This window comes from Chelonia mydas, chromosome 6, assembly GCF_015237465.2.
Source record: "Chelonia mydas isolate rCheMyd1 chromosome 6, rCheMyd1.pri.v2, whole genome shotgun sequence".
In the NCBI taxonomy this organism is placed as follows: Eukaryota; Metazoa; Chordata; order Testudines; family Cheloniidae; genus Chelonia; species Chelonia mydas.
In genome coordinates this window covers 14,207,059-14,227,250 of record NC_051246.2, presented here as the reverse complement: position 1 = coordinate 14,227,250, position 20,192 = coordinate 14,207,059, and the positions used below count along the sequence as shown (strand labels likewise).

General features: G+C 53.3%; 2 protein-coding genes across 3 annotated transcripts; one reads left to right on the top strand and one right to left on the bottom strand.

Annotated features, from left to right (window-relative positions):
* Positions 1 to 1,299: 1,299 nt before the first annotated feature.
* On the top strand, positions 1,300 to 12,210 carry LOC102945363 (E3 ubiquitin-protein ligase TRIM58). Its single transcript, XM_037899210.2, has 7 exons — positions 1,300 to 1,402; positions 4,857 to 5,307; positions 6,267 to 6,362; positions 9,099 to 9,329; positions 9,670 to 9,692; positions 9,779 to 9,891; positions 11,134 to 12,210. Exons 2-7 carry the CDS (start codon positions 4,879 to 4,881, stop codon positions 11,661 to 11,663), a joined length of 1,422 nt encoding a protein of 473 aa, XP_037755138.1. The 5' UTR covers positions 1,300 to 1,402; positions 4,857 to 4,878; the 3' UTR covers positions 11,664 to 12,210.
* A 1,476-nt stretch (positions 12,211 to 13,686) lies between these two features.
* LOC102945139 (zinc finger and SCAN domain-containing protein 2) lies at positions 13,687 to 18,483 on the bottom strand. 2 transcript variants are annotated; one of them, XM_037899222.2, is made up of 3 exons: positions 18,207 to 18,483; positions 17,620 to 17,709; positions 14,777 to 16,342 (listed from the first exon to the last, which is right to left on the bottom strand). In XM_037899222.2, the coding sequence occupies exons 2-3, from the start codon at positions 17,687 to 17,689 to the stop codon at positions 15,201 to 15,203; spliced, it is 1,212 nt and encodes a 403-aa protein (XP_037755150.1). In that variant the 5' UTR covers positions 17,690 to 17,709; positions 18,207 to 18,483; the 3' UTR covers positions 14,777 to 15,200. The 2 variants fall into 2 exon arrangements, with proteins under 2 accessions (XP_037755149.1, XP_037755150.1); XM_037899221.2 differs by having other exon boundaries at positions 13,687 to 16,342; positions 17,620 to 18,481.
* Positions 18,484 to 20,192: the final 1,709 nt, after the last annotated feature.

The following is a 20,192-nucleotide window of genomic DNA, read 5'->3' as shown; positions in this document are numbered from 1 at the left end:
GCTGCCCCTCGTTCATGACACAGCCCCAGCCCCACAGGATGGGAGCCACCGCTGCAGGATGAGCGCAGAACAGGCTTGCTCCCAAGCCACCCCTCCTCTGGGGCCTCCCTTCAGAGTTCTTCCCATCTCCCCAAAAACCTTTGTGCAGCCCTTGTTTCTAGCTCTCATGGTTGGGGAGAAAAGCTTGGAAACATGACCTGAGTGTGGAAGCCTCAACACTCAGAAACCATAGGCCACAGAAACACCCCACACTTCTTGTTTTTAAGATAATTGCATAATTTGGTGGGGGGCCTGAACGCCTGATTGTTCAGTGTCAGGATTGGCCAGGCCGCCAAAAGGTCCTTGAAAACTGATTTGTCTCTGTGGAACCCCATTCCTTTCTCCTAGAATATCCAGAATGTTCTTTCCTACAGGGGACAGGATTTTCCACTACATACTCAGACTGTGAATGCTTTGGGAAAGACACCTGCTCTTTGTGTTTGTAGCGAGCCTAGCCCTGAACCACACCTGCGGCCTCTAAACCTACTGCAATATCAATAAATATTAATAATAAGACAAGGACTGGCTGGAAAATACCAATTTTTTTCACAAGAAATTTAAAAAAAAGTCAAAATTTCCAGCCATTCCCTCCCTTTCCCGCCCAGTTTTTCAATGCAAACCGCCAAACCTTTTCATTTTTGGAAACCACATTTTGTCGGGTTTTTTTATTTGAAACTGAATATCAAAAAATTTTACCCAACAGTCTTATTACTGGGCACTGAAATTTTCTACCTTTAAAAAAAAATTACTGAAAACTGAAGAGACTTTCCATTTCAAATAGCAATTAATTAACTAGTTTAAAAATCAGTTTTCATTAAAATTTTTTATTACAAATTCCAGTTTTGGGGTATCTGGCCCCATTGATGCCAATGGAGCTATGGATGATTGACACCAGCTGGGGATTTGGCCTTATTGGTTCCAAAGGAGTGATGGCCAATTCACACCCAGTCGGCATCTGGCCCACTGACATCAATGGTGCTACAGCTGATCTGGCCCATTGGCTCCAGTGGAATAACAGCTGATTCACACCAGCAAGGGTTGTGGTTGTGTCTAGGCACTAATAATCCCCGTTCAGGGACACACTCTCTGCCCTTCTTTGTGCCTCCTGCCCCATGCCCCCTCCTCCTGCACAATCTGCCCGCTCCTGGTTGCCAGTTTTGGTTGGACGTATTCCTGGAGGTTTCATCACACGACATGATCTTTAATAATGCCTGGAGGCTCCAGCAGCCCTAACTGGGAACGCCCTCTGCACAGAAAGCTGCAGGAAGGACAAAGTTCACTTTGCTGGCTTCACCTTGTCCTGGGAGCTTTTGCCATAAGCTTGGAGCTCTGACCTGAGCACATGGCCCAGGCTTTCGGGGAGGTAAAGAATTCCATTTCTCCTCCTTGCCCTTCTCTTTCCGTCTGCCTTATTCCTGTCTTCCACCCTTCCCCCTGCCACTCTCAGTCTTCCCCACATTATTTCTGTCTCCCGCCCCGGCTTGTCCCTTTTGTGCTGGTGGGACCCCCTTGCTGGTCACTGTATGTGACAGGTGCGGTCCCCTGCTGGGCCTAATGCACAGCAGATGTGAGCCTGTTACAACCTCAGCTCCAAACTCTGGCCCTTTTGCTCTAGCTGGGGAGGTTGGTGTTTTCAGTTCGGCACAGTCCTGCTCCTTCCCCCCCCGCCCCCAAGCCAGACAAGATGGCCGCGGTTGTGCTTGCTGTCCTGGCAGGTAGGGGAACGATCCTGTATTCTCTGTGGGCACTGCCCCATCCAGCCCCAGGGCTGTACGAGCTGTGTCAGAGGAAGACGGCACTGCTGACTTGAGGAAGGACCCCATAAATCAGGAGACCTCAAAAAAAATAATTAGTCTATTTGTCCTCTAGGGTCAGTGCCATGTAGGGTCATCATGTTTCTGTCAGCTGACTCTTAAACTCTTAACTGACGCTTAAAAACGCAACCGGAGATTCCCCCATAATCCGGGGAGTGCAAGAGTCAGGGTTTGAAAAAAAGCATTCAATCTTGTGAGAGCTGGCAGCGCTGGGAAAGGGCAAGTGCCGTAGCTGGCATCCTGCCCAACCACAGCAGCCTGCAGAGCCAAAAGCATGAGTCTGTTGCACTCCTGTTGGGAGGGGAATGATGGTCCAGTGGTTTGGGTGCTGCTATCTTGGGACCCGCTGACTTGGGTTCAATTCTTGCTCTGCTACAGGTTCCTCGGATGGTCTTGAGCAAGTCAGTGAACTGTTCTGGGGGCAACAGCTGTGCCTTGCCTCACGGGGGGCTGTGAATATCACTACAATGCTGTTTTATAGATTTTAAGGCCAGAAAGGACCATTAGATCATCTAGTCTGACCTCCTGCATAACCCAGCCCTGAGAATCTCACCCAGTTACCCGGTATTGAGCCCAATCACTTAGATTAGACTAAATCATTTCAGTCTTCGGGAGATTAAATAGCTGAGTGTCCCAGGCAGAGAACAGTTGAGACCAAGGGGCCCCTGAGCCCCCTGCAATGGCAGGGAATTGATTAGGTGAGAAATGCCCATGTGGTCTTGGTAGGTGATTCATGCTGCAGAGGAAAGTGAAAACCCCCAAGATCCCTGCTAATCTGACCTGGGGAACAGTCCAGTCAAGGAATCAATCCTGAAGCACTTACACGAGAGGAAAGTGATCAGGAACAGTCAGCATGGATTCACCAAGGGTAGGTCATGCCTGACTAATCTAATCGCCTTCTATGATGAGATTACTGATTCTGTGGATGAAGGGAAAGCAGTGGATGTATTGTTTCTTGACTTTAGCAAAGCTTTTGACACGGTCTCCCACAGTATTCTTGTCAGCAAGTTAAAGAAGTATGGGCTGGATGAATGCACTATAAGGTGGGTAGAAAGTTGGCTAGATTGTCGGGCTCAACGGGTAGTGATCAATGGCTCCATGTCTAGTTGGCAGCCGGTGTCAAGTGGAGTGCCCCAGGGGTCGGTCCTGGGGCCGGTTTTGTTCAATATCTTCATAAATGATCTGGAGGATGGTGTGGATTGCACTCTCAGCAAATTTGCGGATGATACTAAACTGGGAGGAGTGGTAGATATGCTGGAGGGCAGGGATAGGATACAGAGGGACCTAGACAAATTGGAGGATTGGGCCAAAAGAAATCTGATGAGGTTCAATAAGGATAAGTGCAGGGTCCTGCACTTAGGACGGAAGAACCCAATGCACAGCTACAGACTAGGGACCGAATGGCTAGGCAGCAGTTCTGCGGAAAAGGACCTAGGGGTTACAGTGGACGAGAAGCTGGATATGAGTCAGCAGTGTGCCCTTGTTGCCAAGAAGGCCAATGGCATTTTGGGATGTATAAGCAGGGGCATAGCGAGCAGATCGAGGGGCGTGATCGTTCCCCTCTATTCGACATTGATGAGGCCTCATCTGGAGTACTGTGTCCAGTTTTGGGCCCCACACTACAAGAAGGATGTGGATAAATTGGGGAGAGTCCAGCGAAGGGCAACAAAAATGATTAGGGGTCTGGAACACATGACTTATGAGGAGAGGCTGAGGGAACTGGGATTGTTTAGTCTGCAGAAGAGAAGAATGAGGGGGGATTTGATAGCTGCTTTCAACTACCTGAGAGGTGGTTCCAGAGAGGATGGTTCTAGACTATTCTCAGTGGTAGAAGAGGACAGGACAAGGAGTAATGGTCTCAAGTTGCAGTGGGGGAGGTTTAGGTTGGATATTAGGAAAAACTTTTTCACTAGGAGGGTGGTGAAACACTGGAATGCGTTACCTAGGGAGGTGGTAGAATCTCCTTCCTTAGAAGTTTTTAAGGTCAGGCTTGACAAAGCCCTGGCTGGGATGATTTAGTTGGGATTGGTCCTGCTTTGAGCAGGGGGTTGGACTAGATGACCTCCTGAGGTCCCTTCCAACCCTGATATTCTGTGATTCTATGATTCTATTCTATGATTCCTTCCTGCGCATGGGAGCAAGATCCACCAGCCACATAGCTAGATAGCGTTCTTCAGACAGCCTCAGACCACTAGTCTGTCCTGTCTCCAGCTATGGACAATCCCTGATGCTTCAGAGAAAGGGGGATGGAGAGGAAATGAAGAATACATCTGGCCAAACTGTGCATGGAGACAAATAATTCCTTCCTGACCTCCTCAGTAGCTGTAACCCTGAAGCATGATATTTGATTACAGCCATTGTCTTAGTGCAGAGCTGTATGTGTTGTGAACATGTTGAGGGCAGTGCAGGCAATCCTGTTCTCCCCATGGGCCATGAAGGAAGGGGATTAGCACAGGGACTCATAAAGATAGTGAGGCAGCCAACACTGTGGTAATGGGGTCCATATAGCTAGAGCTAAAGTGGCTGGGCTGTAATAGACTCATGCCTTGCACTGACTGGTGGGTTACACATGCAGGATAACACACCTTCAGAGGAAGTTTCCTCTCCCTAGGTAGAATTTGGGTCTCTATAAAGCAAGCTTGATTGGATCCCTAAAATAGCTCTTGGGTTTGTGTGGTATATTGAGGACTGTGTTTTCATTGCAAGCTATCACTTTAAGAATGTTTTTTTTCCTGATCCTGTTTGCAGACTAAGGGGCTCTAGAGGGGAGTGTGTGATCAGTCAGTCTGCAGCCTGCCAGCCAAGAGCAAGGTGGATGAATTGGGCCTCACTGCCTTAGGGAGCAGCCTGCTTTGTCTCTCTCTGCTTTGAGATTCTTGAGGAGTGTTATTCTGAATTCTAGGAATTAAAGTAGCATCACGTTGCAACCTTCCAGCAAGAGAGTTGTATATTTTTATCTCATTTCTGTGCGTGTGCCATGAACATAAGCACTCTGTTTTACAGGGCGTTGCCATATAGCAGCATCATGGCCTCAGCAAACCCTGTGGAGAGACTGAAGGATGAGGCCTTGTGCCCCATCTGCCTGGAGTGCTTCACTGAGCCGGTGAGCATTGACTGTGGGCATAACTTCTGCCGGGTCTGCATCAGCCGATACTGTGAGGCATGTGAGGAGGAAAGCCCTTGTCGCCCCGTCCAGTGCCCCGTCTGCAAAGGGAAATTCAAGAAGGACAACTTCCGGCCCAATTGGCAGCTGGCCAACATGTTAAAGACCATCCTGGAGCTGAGGGCCGCGAGGGGAGAGGAGCGGGCGGGGCGGTTCTGCCAGCATCACCAAGAGCAGCTCAAGTTGTTCTGCGAGGAGGATGGGAAGGCCATCTGCGTGGTGTGCCGGGAGTCCCAAGAGCACCGGGAACACAGGGTGGCACCCATGGAGGAGGCTGCCCAAACATACAGGGTGAGAGTCTGCTGGGTGCAGGGGCTCCTGGGTGCTAATCTGCTGGGGAGCTGGGTGCTAATCACAGGCGCAGCTGGGGGCTCCTCTCCACTGCTGAAAGTTTAGGTGGGGCTACAAGTCTTTTCTTGTGTTTGAGAAAACGCTTTTCCCTCAGCGGGCTGGGCTGCTTGTCCATGCCCAGGGCAGGCCCCCAGGAGGCCGGGTTCAGTTCCCAGCTCTGACACAAATAGACCAAGCAACGGCTTTAGGGTTTCTTCACTGCAACCGAGGGAACTTTTCAGGGAAAAACATGAATATTTTTCACAGCATTGTCCATGTTGAAAAAAACAACAACATTTTTCTTTGTGCGGGAGGGGAACTTCTAAGCAAATCTTTGGACAGGCTTTATTTATAGGGGAGCCTGTGTGTGGCTAATGGCTCACTTTACTGGTACAAAGGGACACCCCTAGTGACTGATCCCAGGCAGGAGCGGTGGAAGAGCCTTAAAAGTGAGGGGGCCCACTGGCTCCCGAACTGTGGGCCCGCCCCCATGTGGCCCATTCCCCCGAGGCCCCGCCCCTACACTGCCCATTCCCCTGAGGCCCCGTCCCCGCACCACCTCTTCCTCCAATGCCCCGCTCCTGCACCACCTTCCCTCAAGACCCCACCCACCGCACACTCCTCTCTGCCCCTTCTCCATCACTTGTTCTTATGGCCAGTAAAGATTGAGGGAGCCATGGCCCCCTGACCTCCCCTGTTCCAGCGCCCTTGATCTCAGACCTCTGGATCTTCAACCACACACCGTTCCTGTTTGAGCTTGCAGACCAGGGGGCATTAGCTGAGATGCAGTAGCAGCCTTACAACCTCCTCTACATGGTCAGGTCACAGGTCTGGTGGAAGCCAGAAGTGGTCAGCACCTCAGTGGCAGGTGCATGGCCCTCCCGGATGCCCTCCTGACCTGTGCTGCTCTTCCCCCTCAGACCAAAGTCCAGCAAGCCCTGACTCAGCTCAGGAAGGAGATGGAAGCTGCCAAGCGGCTGGAGGCCAAGGAGAACAGGAAGATCAAGGAATGGCAGGTGAGTGTCTCCCTGGTGGGAAGGTAGATCCACTCCAGTTCAACCACAACCTATTGAGGCCTCGCTCTTGGTCGCCTTGTGTCAGTGCCGCGCTCGGTGCGACAGGTCCCAACTGCTACCATGATACGAATTAATAATAATAGCAAGATATTAACTGGCGACTCCTTCTGTATTTAGTGATGACCCTGGCTCAGGGATCTGTGGCGACTGAACCCAGGGCACCAAAGCATCCCCCTCTAAAAGATTAAGTTTATTAGTGCAACGACTGTAGATGTCTAAGCCAGCAGGGCCGGCCTCCTGCCTAACCCAGAGAATCTCCCACAGCGATTCCTGCCTCTGGTCCAATAGCTCCTGGCTGAGCTAGAGCGAAGCTTTGAGACAGAGACGCTCCATCTCCACTGACAGACTCCCAGGGGTGGAGCAGACACTACTAGACGCATACATGTGCTGTAGCTGCTGTGGGGATCCGGGACCACATTAGCACAGACGTAGGGGAGCATGGCTGTCACGGCTCAGGGACACTGCTCCTCTCTCCCCCTGTGCTCTCTGAGGACACCCTGCTCTGGCTGTGAGCCTCCATCTCTCTGGGGTGGAATCCTGAGATTCTGCCACTCTCAGACCGGGTCCTGCCCCGCAGTCCCCGGTGTATCATGCACGTGTGGGCTCTCCCTCGGGGAGTGCCCAACCCATGGTCCATTCAGTAGCCAGACTTCTTATAGCAATAGCGGTGTGTCTGTAACCATCTGGACAAAGCACTTCAGAGAGAAGGACCCTGACTCATCAAAAGGTCTCCACGTAGATCTGCTTTACCTGGAATCCTGCCAACTTTCCCCAGTCTAGTTCTCCTTAGCTCTCAAAAACCTTTCTCTCTCCCTTGAGGGTGTGAGCCTCTTTGAGCCCCCCACTCCCAAAGGGACCGAGTCATCCCTGGGCAAACTTGTCTAGCAGGGTGTGAAGGCTGATTCCCCACTCTGGCACTTTGAGTGCAGAAGGTGGGGGCCCACAAGGATTCTAAAAATTAATACTGGCCCCTCCAGGCTTGTATTAAACTCCCAAGGCTACAGCTTCTCTCTGACCTTGGATGGGTAGATGCTCCCACCATCCAAGTGCAAAAAATCCCTTGGGAACCAGGAAGGCGCACTTGGGAATTCCTCCCTGTGGGGTATCCTCAAGCTCTTTCACCCCCCTCCAGGGAAGAGCTGAGAAAGAAAACAAAGGAAATCAGCTGTTGCCACCAGCTAATTAAACAACATATGCACAAACCTCGTAGGACACAAAAACACAATCCTGTTCTTAAAAAAGGTAAATTTTATTAAAAACAAAAAGAAAGAAAATACATCTGGAACTTAGGCTATTGCTAGATTTTAAAAGAGCAAATATAATAATTAAGCATCAAGAATGGTTTTCTTGAGGTCCAGCGTAATGGTTGCAAGCAAAACAAAAGCAGTTGGGGGTTAGCACAGAGGAGTCCACAAGCCAATAAGAAATAAAAGAAATAACCCTAATCATGTCTTCCCAGACATTCTCTGATCTACTTACATATCTGGGGTTTCAGATAAGTAATTCCTAGGTATGATTTGATGATCTTTCATACCTGGTTTAGCTTCTTACAGCATTGCTGCTCTGTGTCTCCTCTCTCCGGAGAACAACAACAGACAGACAAAGGGAAAGTTTTATCCCTAATTTTAAGAAGTTCTAGCCCTTCCATTGGCTCCTTTGGTCAGGAGCCCACTCCCTTCCTTCTACCTATGGGCTTTTTTAACGCTTTACAGGTAAAGCAAGTAGAGAACAGCTACTAACAGGGATTTTGTAGCTAACTGTCTGGCTGGGTGTCCATAAAAGGGAGCTACCCCTCCTCTTCATTCATCACACAGGGGTCAAGCCAGGGCATCAAAACAAATGCATCTTGCATTGTACTTTAAGTGTTTCTGAGAAGCATTTACCTGGATCCATCTCTCCCTTCCCATCTCTCCTTTCCTGATTTTTGATGGGAAATTTCAGAATGAAATGAAGATCTTCTTTACATTCTGAGCCAATGTGAAATTTCCCCTTTGGTTCAAATTATTCAGTGGGAGACTTAAAGAGCGCAATCTCTTTAGCTTCTCAAGAAGAAGACTGAGATGCGACTTGATGGTGGTGTAGAAGTACCTTCATGGGAGAAAATACTGGCTACTAAAAAACTCTTTGATCTAGCAGAGAATGGCAGAACAAGAGCCGATGGCTGGGAGCGGAAGCCAGACAAATTCAAAGTAGTTATAAGGCACAAGTTATTAACACGAGGGGTGATTAACCACTGGAACAAACTCCTAAGGGAAGTGGTGGATGCCTCATCTCTTGATGGCTTTGAATCTAGATGGGACACCTTTCTGGAAAACACTTTGGTCAATCACAAGTTATTGGGCTCAGGACAGGGGTGACTGGGTGAAATTCAATGGCTGGGCTTTGCAGGAGGTGAGACTAGAGTCTAATGGTCCCTTATGGCCTTGGAATCTGTACAGTTATTCAATAAAAAATGCTGGTTTTGTTTCACTTTTCGGAACCTGGATAGTGGAGTGGGGGGGAGGTCAAACAATTTGGAGAAAATGGGGGGAGAGACACCCCCTTCTCCCCACTTTCTCTGTTATTAAAACCATTTTCAATGAGAAAAGTGTAGGGAAAGATTGGCTGGCTGGTTGGTGTGTAAGTAGCACTTAGTTTTCCCTTAGACCTGTTGGATTTTTTTACTTCTCCCGGCAGGAGAAAGTGCAGGTTCAGCGTCAGATCATCGTGTCAGAGTTCGAGAAGATCCGCCAGTTCCTGACCGAGGAGGAGAAGCTGCTGCTAGAGAAGCTGGCAACGGAAGAGAAGGACTTTGTGCAGAGAGTACAGGCCAACCTAGCTGACCTCTCGGAGCAGAGCTCTGCCCTGGGCAAACTCATCGCAGAGCTGGAGGAGAAGTGCCGGAAATCGTCTGTGGAGCTGCTAGAGGTGAGAGTGTGTTGGGTGTGTCAGCAGGTGGCTGGGTGGCCAAGGGGGTAAGGTACAAGGCAGTGATGTGGGACGCCTGGGTTTTAATCCCAGCCTGCCTCTGGGTGACTTTTCCTTCTGTGGGCATCAGTTTTCCCATCTGTTAAATGGGGCTAACTGGTAACATTGGTTGGGAAATGACTTGGGATTTTTCCGTCTGCTGAAAAAGATTTTGTTTTCTTCAAAAATTTGGGCTGGATGGGAGGGAGGTTGGAAAAAACCCCAAATGGAAAATGTTAGGATTCACCAAACAAGCCTTTTTCACAGCAGACACTGATTCTCCTCCGTTTCTTCTCTGCAGGGTGTGAGGCATTCACTGAGCAGGTAGGTGACCATGGTCCATCTCCGTTCCATTTCTGCTATGGATGGGTGTGCTGGGAGCTGAGATAACAAGGCATTTCTCCCCATAGTGCTGAAACTATCAAACTGCGGGAGCCAGAAGCCATCCCCACTGAAGTGAAGAATAAATACAAATTCCCTGAGCATTGCCTAGATATGAAGAAAATGCTACAGAGATTCAAGAGTGAGTGACACCGCACGGGATGGAATTTGCTGAGGATCCCAGGGAGAACAGAAGAATATACACCCCGTGTGTGTTTGGGCGGAGGGGTGGGGGGGAAGTAAAGTGATACTTGGATGCATACACAGGGGAATCTTGAGTAGGAGTAGAGAGGTTATTTTATCTGTGTTTATCACTGGTGCGACTGCAGCTGGAGTCCTGTGTCCACAATTCCAGAACGATGTTGATAAATTGCAGAGGGCTCAGGGAAGAGCCGTGAGAATGGTTGAAGGATTAGAAAATCTGCCTTCTAGTGAGAGACTCAAGGAGCTCAGTCTATTTAGCTTAACAAAGAGAACGTTCAGGGGTGACTTGATCACAATCTATAAGTACTTACATGGGGAACAAATATTTAATAATAGAGGCCTCTTCAAGATAGCCGACGAGGTCTAACAAGATACAGTGGCTGCTAGTTGAAGCTAGGCAAACTCAGACTGTAAATACCGCGTGACTTGTTAACAGCGAGAGTGAGTAGCTACTGGAATAATTTACCAACAACTGTGGCGAATTCTCCATCACTGGCCATTTTTAATTCAAGTTTGGATGTTTTTTTTTTTTCTAAAAGATCTGCTCTAGTTCAAACAGAAATTAATTCAGGGACGTCTTGTGCTGCTGTGTTACACAGGAGGCCAGGCTAGATTGTCACAGTTATCCCTTCTGGCCTTAGAATCTCGTGCAGGTAGGGAGGGCGTGGTTTGTACATGAGGGGAGGTAGGCCCACAGTGCTGAAGTGGGGAGCCATGATGTGTGGGCATGGGGCCATAGTGAGGGGAGGAGCCACAGCATGGGATGAGGCTGCTTTCTGGGAGCCATATTGCAGGGGTAGCACCGACAGACCCTGTTCGTTGGTGGGATCAAACCTGTGACCTCTGGAGCTAAATGCATGAGCCTCTACTGCAGGAGCTAAAAGCCGCATGGCTCTTAGCTAGGGCTGTAGAGCAGACTCATTAATCTCTAAATGGGGGTCTCGGTGCCGCTAGCTGGGGCAGAGGACCACACCCCGGAGGTGTGGCCCTGATACAGAGGCTGCAGCTCCGTTTTGGGGGTAGGACCATGGGGTGGTGTGGGGCTATATTCTGGGGAGCTGGGCCACAGGGCAGGGGTGCAGCCAGGTCCTGTGGGTGGGGCCACGTGGTCCCTGGACCATGGACTGTTTGGCTGCAGGCCTCAACAGCGCTGGTCTGACTCTCTCATCTCTCCATACAGCGGACGTGACTCTGGACCCCGAGACAGCCCACGTGTGCCTGGAGCTGTCCAAGGACCATCGTGGCGTGCGGCTGGCGGAGCCGCAGTTGGCCGTCCCATCCCACCCCAAGCGTTTCGACACGTACCGCTGTGTGCTGGGCGCGGCGGGGCTGCGGACGGGACGGCACTACTGGGAGGTGGAGGTAGAGGCGGGCGACAAGGCCTACTGGACGCTGGGTGTAGCACGGGGCTCGCTGCGCAGGAAGGGCTGGTTCAGCATGGAGCAGGAGGAGGGCATCTGGGCTGTGCGCCTCATCAGGGGCCAGTACCACGCCCACACCTGCCCCGAGACCAGCCTGTCCCCGAGCCGCAGCCCCCAGCTCCTGGGCATCTTCCTGGACTGTGACGGCGGGAGCATCACCTTCTATGAGGCCGAGGGCATGGAGCCCATCTTCTCCTTTGCCGCCGGCACCCCCTTCTCCGAGCCGCTCTTCCCCTTCTTCTGGCTCATGTGCCCCGGCACCAGCCTCAGGGTTCGACCCACGGTGTGAGCGGGGGAAGCAGGCCTGACGGGCTGGGGAATGGCACAGGGGTGGGCAGTGTCCCTGACAGGGCCTCTCGGTGGGACAGTGGCCCCTTCCCCATCACACCAACACCCACCCCAATCGTCCAGTAGCTGGGAACCACTCAAGGCTGTTGGAGCTGGGGGGCTCCCTCACCCTAGCAGCAGCGGGGGTGGGGGGCAGGGAGATGAGGTATGCCAGCCAGCTCCACTCCCCTTACCCAGCTCTCAGGGCCCGGGGGTGGGGGGGCTGCCTCGGGTAAGCGTGTGTATACACGCTCCTATAGAACTCCCCCCCAGCCCTATGTACCTCCCTCGCCTACCACCCCCCGCCCCCCAGATCTGAGACGAAGAGGGGCAGAGATGGCAGGGCCAGGCCTGGTTGCTCAGTGGGATGAGCTCACCCGCACTAGTCAGGCCTCAGTCTGTGCCCCCTGGTGGGATGGCCTCGCTCCCCCTCTCCCCAGGGAGCCCTCGCTCTGCTGGGTTGGTTTGGTCAGGACCCTTTTTTTAGGATAAACTGAATGCAAAGATGAGGCAGGTTGTCAGTTACTGACCTCTCCACTCCACCCCCGCCAGGTGTGTGCGTACGTCGCGCCTACAGCAGCCCCGTGGGGCAGCACCATCTTGTGATTCAAACCCTTAGGAACTAACACGGGAGTTATTCAGAACCCAGAGCTCATCGTCTTCCTAACTAAGGACAATTTGGGGAGAAACCCACCCTAAAGCCCTCGTATTGTCTTCACTGCTGGGTGCTGCACTCCAGGACTTGACTCCAAAACTAGACTGGGGGGGCCATCCGGGCAGGGACAATGTCTGGGATCACAGGAGGGATCCATCAAGAGCCCATTATTATTACTGTGAATCCAACCAGAATTGGGGTCCTGTTGTGCAGGGCACTGCACAGACGCTGGCCCTGCCTGAGTCTGGCGAGAGCCTGAGACAGTTGCTCTGAGGGAATGGGTTTCATGCACTGTGCCCAGGAGGCTGAATCCTGCTGTCCAAGGGCTCTGATAATCAGGGGTTAAATCTATGTGGCTCAGAGTCCTCTGGGAACTAGAGACCCCTAGAAAAATTTTGATGACATTTGATTTGTCAGTTTTTAGCATTTTTTAAAAACCAATCCCCTAGATTTTATGTTTGGAGTCAGGGGGCTTATTTCCCCTCTTTGTTCCAGGTTTCCCTCTTAGGGTTTGTTTTCTCTCACAGTGCTCAACCCTCATCGGAAAAGTTTGCCTTGCGGGGAGCTAGCATGGACCACCTTTGCGCCCCTCTGCCTCCTCCACCCTTTAGTCCCCCCCATAGCCTCACTGCCTCCATCCAACATCCCTCCTGTGCTCCATACCCCTTCATCCCCCTGCCCCCTCCTCTGCCTCCTAACTCTTCATGCCTCTGCCCCCTCCTCCTCAGCCCCCAACTCTGTCCCATAGCCCCTTTCTACCCTTCATCCTTCTGCGCCTTTCTGCCCTGCACCTCCTGTGCCCCTCCACCATGTGCCCTGTGCCCTGCACCCTATGCCCCTCCACCCATTCCCACACAGCAATTACTGGGGAACAAGCCCCCCCCTCCATCCGGGGCAGGATTCCCAGAACGGTGTTGCTCCTGGGAGCATTAGGCACTGTGGGAAAACCTGCCCACATCCTCCTGGGGCATGATGGGAGGCAAGGGCTGAACTCCCACAATTCACTCCTGCCGTGAGTATGGCTGAGGAGTTTTGTGTGCGGGGTGTGTGTGTGTCTGCAGTGCCCCCTGTTGGGTCTTTGCTCCTAGCATCACTGGTATGTGTGTGGGGGGGTGCATGCGCACTCCATTGGTCCATAGGGTTTTAGGCAAGAAGGAAGCACAAGTCTGACTGTGCAGACAGACAGTGTGACGGCTGTACGTTTGGGGCAGCCACTGTGTCGGAATAAACTGGATTCTGCAGCCACAAAAGCTGGTCTCAGTCCAGTGAGTGGAGGAAGCACCCCCACCCCCGCAGGGGAAAGGCCCCGTGTCACATTCCCTGCCCCCAAGACAGACAGACAGCTCATCCCAAACTCTGCCTTCCCCAATAGCTGCAGTCCTTCACTGCAGTCCCCCCGGCACTGCCAGGCTGGGTTGTTATTGTTTATTTGAGTTATGTGGGGCCTATAGGCCAGGTGCCCATTGTGCTGGGCGCCGCACAAACACAGAACAAAGAGAAAGCGCCTGCTCCCAAGAGCTCACAATCTGTGGGGGCAACATCAACCCTGGATCAGCCCAGGGGCCCATCTAGCCAGTCCAGTGCCTAGGAGCAGCCCATTCAGAGGGAGGGGTGTGAGGCCTGCAGTGGGCAGTTGTGGGAGGAGCTGGTTTGCTCCTGGTCGGGGCCAGGAGTAATTAGTGACAATGGATAACTGTGAACATTCTCGCTTCCCACCTGGACGCCGAAGCGCGGCTCCTCTGCAGGTGTGAAGCGCCCTCTTTCCATCTGCCCCCCAATCCCTTCCCTGAGACATGTTCAGTTTTTGGACTCCGAAACACCAGGTGGCAATGAGTTCCACAGGGCATGGCAAAGGGCATTTCCTTTCACTGAAAATGGGCTGTCTCTTGAAGTGTGGACCCCAGGACTGGACACAGGATCCAGGAACCGTCTCCCCAATGCTGCATGCAGCAGTAACACGCCTTCTCCACTCTGACTCTGTATTTCCCTGCTCACACAGCCCAGGAGCAAGTTACCCTCTTACCCACGGCACTGCAGAGTAGATTTGCCTACATCCTTTTCAGGGCCTCTGGTTTCCAGGGTACAGTCCCCATTCTGCAGGTCTGGCCTGCATTCCTTGGTCCTAGAAAGATGACCTTGCATTTGGCTGTATTAAAAAGCACTGTGTTCGAATGATCTCAACTGACCCCAATTGCTCATACACTTTAAGGCCACAAGGGACCATCATGATCGTTTAGTCTGACCTCCTCCACGTCGCAGGCCACAGAACCGCCCCCACCCACTCCCGTAACAGGCCCATAACCGCTGGCTGAGTTACTGAAGTTCTCAAATTACGATTTAAAGACTTCAAGTTACAGGGAATCCACCATTTACTCTAGTTCAGACCCACAAGTGACTCATGCCCCATGCTGCAGAGGAAGGAGAAAAACACCCAGGGTCTCTGCCAATCTGACCCGGGGGGAAATTCCCTCCTGACCCCAAATATGGCAAAAAGTTAGACCCTGAGCATAGGGGTGAAATCCATGAGCCAGCTCTGCCCCCACCTTTATTCCCCACCCACTCACTTTCATGCCACTGCCAAGCTTTGCCCTGATGTGTGTGATACTCTCCGGGGATGCCAAGCAGACTCTACGCTTTACTTCACTTGACCCTCCTGCCCCCGCACCCAGCTCCTTCCCATCCTAGTCCCCAGCCCCACCCCCAAGCTCTCCATCTAGGTGCTAGGTCCTTCCCCCAGAGCCCATCCCCAGCTTCTCAGCACCCACCCCAATCTGACCCCTGTCCTCTGCTCCGCTCGATCTCCAAGCCGGCCCCTGACCCCCAAGGGTGAGGTGTGGCCAGTCCCTAGCCCATGTGAGTCCTCTGGTGTCTGATCAGGGCTGAACTCTGGCGGAAGTCCTTCCCGCACTGGGTGCATTTGAAAGGCTTCTCCCCTGTGTGGGTCCTCAGATGGGCGCTGAGGGCCGAACTGTGCAGGAAGCTTTTCCCACACTGGCAGCAGCTGTGCGATCTCTGCTGGCAGTGAGTCCTCTGGTGCCTGCCGAGGGCAGCAGGGAGCCGGAAGGCTTTCCCGCAAGCTGCGCACCGGTGTGGCATCTTCTCCCCATGGGCGCTGCTCTGGTGGTTCAGGAGTTCAGCGCTGGCACTGAAGCCAGCCCCACAGTCAGGGCACTTGTGGGCTGCAGCCCCAGCGTCGTGGCCCCTCCGGTGGGCGAGGAGATCGGAGCTGACGCTGAAGGCCTTGCCGCACTGTCCGCACTTGTAGGGCTTGTCTCCGGCGTGGAGCCGCTGGTGGATGAGGAAGCCCGAGTTCTGGGTGAAGCCTTTGCCGCATTGGTGGCAGCGGTAGGGCTTCTCACCCGTGTGGGTGCGCCAGTGCACCGTCAGGGTGGAGCTCATGCCAAAGCGCTTGCCGCACACAGTGCACTGGTAGGGGCGCTCCCCGGTATGGGTGCGGCGGTGGGCCACCAGGTCGGAGCGCTGGGTGAAGGCCTTGCCACAGTCGGGGCAGGGGAAGGGGCGCTCACCGGTGTGGATGCGCCTGTGCGTGGCGATGTGGGAGCGCCGGGCAAAGCCTTTCCCGCACTGGGGGCAGCGGTGGGGCTTGTGGCCGGCGTGGCCGCGCAGGTGAGCGGCCAGGTTGGAGGAGTCAGTGAAACCGCGGCCGCAGTCTGGGCAGCGGTAGGGGCGTTCGCCGGTGTGGGTGCCCTGGTGCTTCACTAGGTTGGAGCTGCGGCTGAAGCTCTTGCCACACTCACCGCACTGGAACGGCCGCTCCCCGGTGTGCGTGCGCCGGTGCTGCGCCAGGTGTGAGCTCCAGACAAAGCTCTTCCCGCACTCAGGGCATGTCTTCCGCTCAGCGCTCCCTTCACCCCGTGTTCCATCCGGCTGAGCCTCGGCCCCAGGCTGGCCCTCGGACGCCTCGCCCGACAATGCTTCATCCTGCCACGGACTCCCCTCTTCGTCCCTGTGCAGCATCTCAGCACCTATGGGAAGGAAATGGGAGACAATGAACAGCTGGGAAAGGGGAATCCTGGGAGAGAGAGAGAGATCAGTGACTGAGATCAGGGCCTCGTCATGCCGGGCGCTGCACAGACACACAGCGACTGGGATCAGGGCCCTGTAGCGCTGGACACTGCACAGACACACCGTGACCATAAAAACCATAAAAGATTAGGAGAAAGGTAACCTCAGAGAGCACAACTGGAAAAGGTGGGATCTTTAAAATACAAAGGCAAAGCAAGATCTGCTGGCTGGGAGCAGAAGGGAGACAAATGGAGGCTGGGAACTGGGGGCCAGTGTTTATCTGGGAGGGGAATGAACCATTGGGAGAGCTCCCCTTAGGACGGGGTGAATTCTCCATCCCTGGGAGTCTGTCAGTGGAGGTGGGGCGTCTCTCTCTCAAAGCTCCGCTCTAGCTCAGCCAGGAGTTACTGGGCCAGAGGCAGGAATTGGTGGGGGAGATTCCTGGCCTGGGTTAGGCAGGAGGCTGGGCTGGGTGGGCACAATGGGCTCTGCTGTCTCTGACATCTATGAAATTCTAAGACATTATGACATAGAAAGGGCCAGATTCTGTCCTCATTACCAACTTCCTGCCACTAGAGTTGCTAGTGAGATTAAACAGGGCAGGAGCGAAATCTCTCCTCCTGTGTAGTCTTTGCTCTCCGCTCTCCGCAGAAGGATGGGAGGCAAAGGGCCAGAGCTGCTGTTAGAAATGAGTCAAGGTCAGTGCAATCCATGCATGCCATGGCCAGGAGGGCGTAATGCGGCTATTACCATGAAAAACTAGTTCCACCACAAAAATGTTCCTTTCGCGGCTTCCAGCCTGAAGCATTTTTCATGGCTTCAAAATTCTTGGACCCAGATTTCCATCACGGTCACTAGCTACTTCTTTCATCCACTGAAAACCTGGGTGTTTCACCCACATAAAATTCTCTGGGGCCTGACAACCCGCTTCCCAGGCAATATTGGCTCTGGGCAGTGGACTTTTTGAAAGAGGACATCGCCTGGTACTTCGCAAAAACCAATGTATTTCAAGAGCGTTGCTGATTCCCCCCCCCACCCCCACCCCCCAAAAAAAACCCATTAAGAAGCTATGAGAAAACTCCTCATTTGGAAACCAAGATCTATGGCATGCTATTGAATGAACCGGGATGGGACAGAACTGGGGCTGTGGCAGGGAGGTGGGGAGCTCACCCCAGCCCCACTGGGATATTTACCTGGCTCAGAGATGCTCTCTGAGCACCTTTAATGCATCCCTCACCTCTATGGACGCCTTGTGGCCCATCCGTGTCCTCAGAGCCCTGGAGATCTGGGATGCAGGGTGCTTCCATGGGAATCAGGAATCCTGCCCCTGTGAGGAAGAGCAGGGCAAGCGGGAGATTTTCTCCAGGAGCTGAAATTGGTCAACTACTGAAAGTTCTGAGAAAAAACTCCTCTTGAGTTATTTTGCCAACCAGGAAGGGGGCGGGGGGGGGGGGGGGGGGGGAGGAAAACTGACACAAAAACAGTTTCTTTTCTTTCCAAAATTTCCATGAAAAACAGCCCCCTAAATTGCAGCCAGCTCTAGGGACTAGGCAGCAAACAGCGAGCAGAAAAAGCTCCTCCCAGCTTCAGGGATGATCTGGGTTTAGGGCTCCAGGTCACATGTACAGCAAGGAGTGGGGTCTGCACAGGCTCCGGGGAACGAGTCCACACACCTTGCTTGGCATGTCTCTCACAATCACCGAGCAAGAGCATCCCAGAGGGTGACTAGATAAACCTCACTGGAGCAGAGAGAAGCACAACCACTATGAAGGGCTGCCTCAGGCAAGCACTGACCCCCAGCTGCTATCCCCACCTCTAACCTACCAGACCCCACTCCCCTGCCAGAGCCGGGGACAGAACTCAGGAGTCCTGAGTCCCAGCACCCGCTGGCTGATGCACTCTCCCAGGCACCAGGGGATGCTCAGAGCTGGTTCCCGGGCCCCCATGGCCCCAGGGCGTAGTGCTGCATGGAGGGAGAAAGGAGGCACAATGGGGACTGGGGACTAAGACAGGAGCTGCACAACCAGGAAGTGCTGAAGAGATTGAGAGAGAGAAAAACACGAGCTTTGCCTCCCAGAGCCAGAGCCATCTAGTGGCTCCGGCCCCAGAACCGCATCCCCAGACAGACAGGGGCATGCAGACCCAGACAGACACAGGGCTGAATAATATGGAGGTAGTCAGAGAGCTAGGTACTGCTTTGGGATACCGGGATCAATGCAGTCCCACTCCCTGGACTTTGGGGCTAAGAAGATTAGCCGCAAAATTTCCCACCGTGTTTAAATTGGCACCATTAGGTTTCGCAATCAACAGACACCTGCCTCCGCCCCCCCGAGATGAACGGACACTTTTCAGCCCTCGCAGAGCGATGGGCTCAGACTCTCAGCAGACGCAGGCAGCTGTCATTGCCGTGGCTAAACCACAGTTCATATTCCAAACGTTTCTTTCGGAGCCCTAACCGCTAGGGACTGCGTGTCCGTGTTAAAGGACGCTGAGCTGCTGGATCAAAGTGGGGTGGCTTCTACTGCAGCTACCGAGCCAGGCCAGCACAGAATACAATGAGATGTGCCACCGAATAGAACCCAGGAGTCCAGACTCCCGGCCCCTCCCTCTGCGCTACCCCACCCCCTGCCCTGGCTTGCAGAGTTCACAAGCCCCGTGCATGTGCGTGCACGGGTCTCACTCTACTACCTAGCTATGCAGAGCATCAGCCCCGTGCAGCTCACCCCTCAGCCCAGGGACAGGTGCCTCTCTCCTGCCGCTAGCAGCCCAGGGCTCTAAGTGTGCTGGTGATGGCACCAGAGGGGTGTTTACACCAATGGTCCCAGCTCAGGAAGGGCCATTTCCATTGGGTTGCCAAGGGAGCTAACATAGAATCATAGAATATCAGGGTTGGAAGGGACCTCAGGAGGTCATCTAGTCCAACCCCCTGCTCAAAGCAGGACCAAGCCCCAATTTTTGCCCCAGATCCCTAAGTGGCCCCCTCCAGGATTGAACTCACAACCCTGGGTTTAGCAAGCCAATGCTCAAACCACTGAACTATCCCTCCCCCCGGAGTTATTACCTAGCCCCCCCCCCCCCACCCCCGTTGCCAGGGGCTGTACAGACACAGAACAGAGACAGGCCAAGCCCCGAAGAGCTTGAAAATCTCATTGTCTTTGCACAGAGGTATTCATACATATAACGGGCAGGAGGACCCATTGTGCCCATCCAGCCCAGCCTCTTGCCTAACCCAGGCCAGAGAATCTCCCCCAGTGATTCCTGCCTCCAGACCAGTAACTCCTGACTGAGCTAGAGCAGGGCTTTGAGCAGGGCCCCATCTCCACTGACAGACTCCCAGTGAGGGAGAATCCACCCCTTCCCTCAGGGAGCTGATCCTGTTCCAGTGGTGAATTCCCCTCCCCGGTAAACCCTTATTCGCAGCCTGAATCCATCCCCCTTCATTCAGGGAGGTGGTGTTCCTACCCAGACAGGGAAACTCCTGCCATTATCATATGCTCCGCCTTCACTAGGGGACTGGGCCGGGATATCTAGGCTGGCACAGGCTTGGTAGTATAGACATAGCCTCAGCCTAGCACGATTTATAACTGGAAACTGCTCCCCTACTGCAAAAGTTACAGCGAGAAACCCTGAATGTACGTCTACACTGCAGGCGCTCCAGAGGTACAGGTGCAGTGCTGTAGTGTAGACACGTAGTGTAGCAACGGATTGGGTTTTCCCATCACTGTAGTAAATCTACGCCCTCGAGAGGCAGCAGCTAGGTCAACGGAAGAATCTTGAGTGGACCGAGCTGCTTTTACAGTGGGGGTTAGT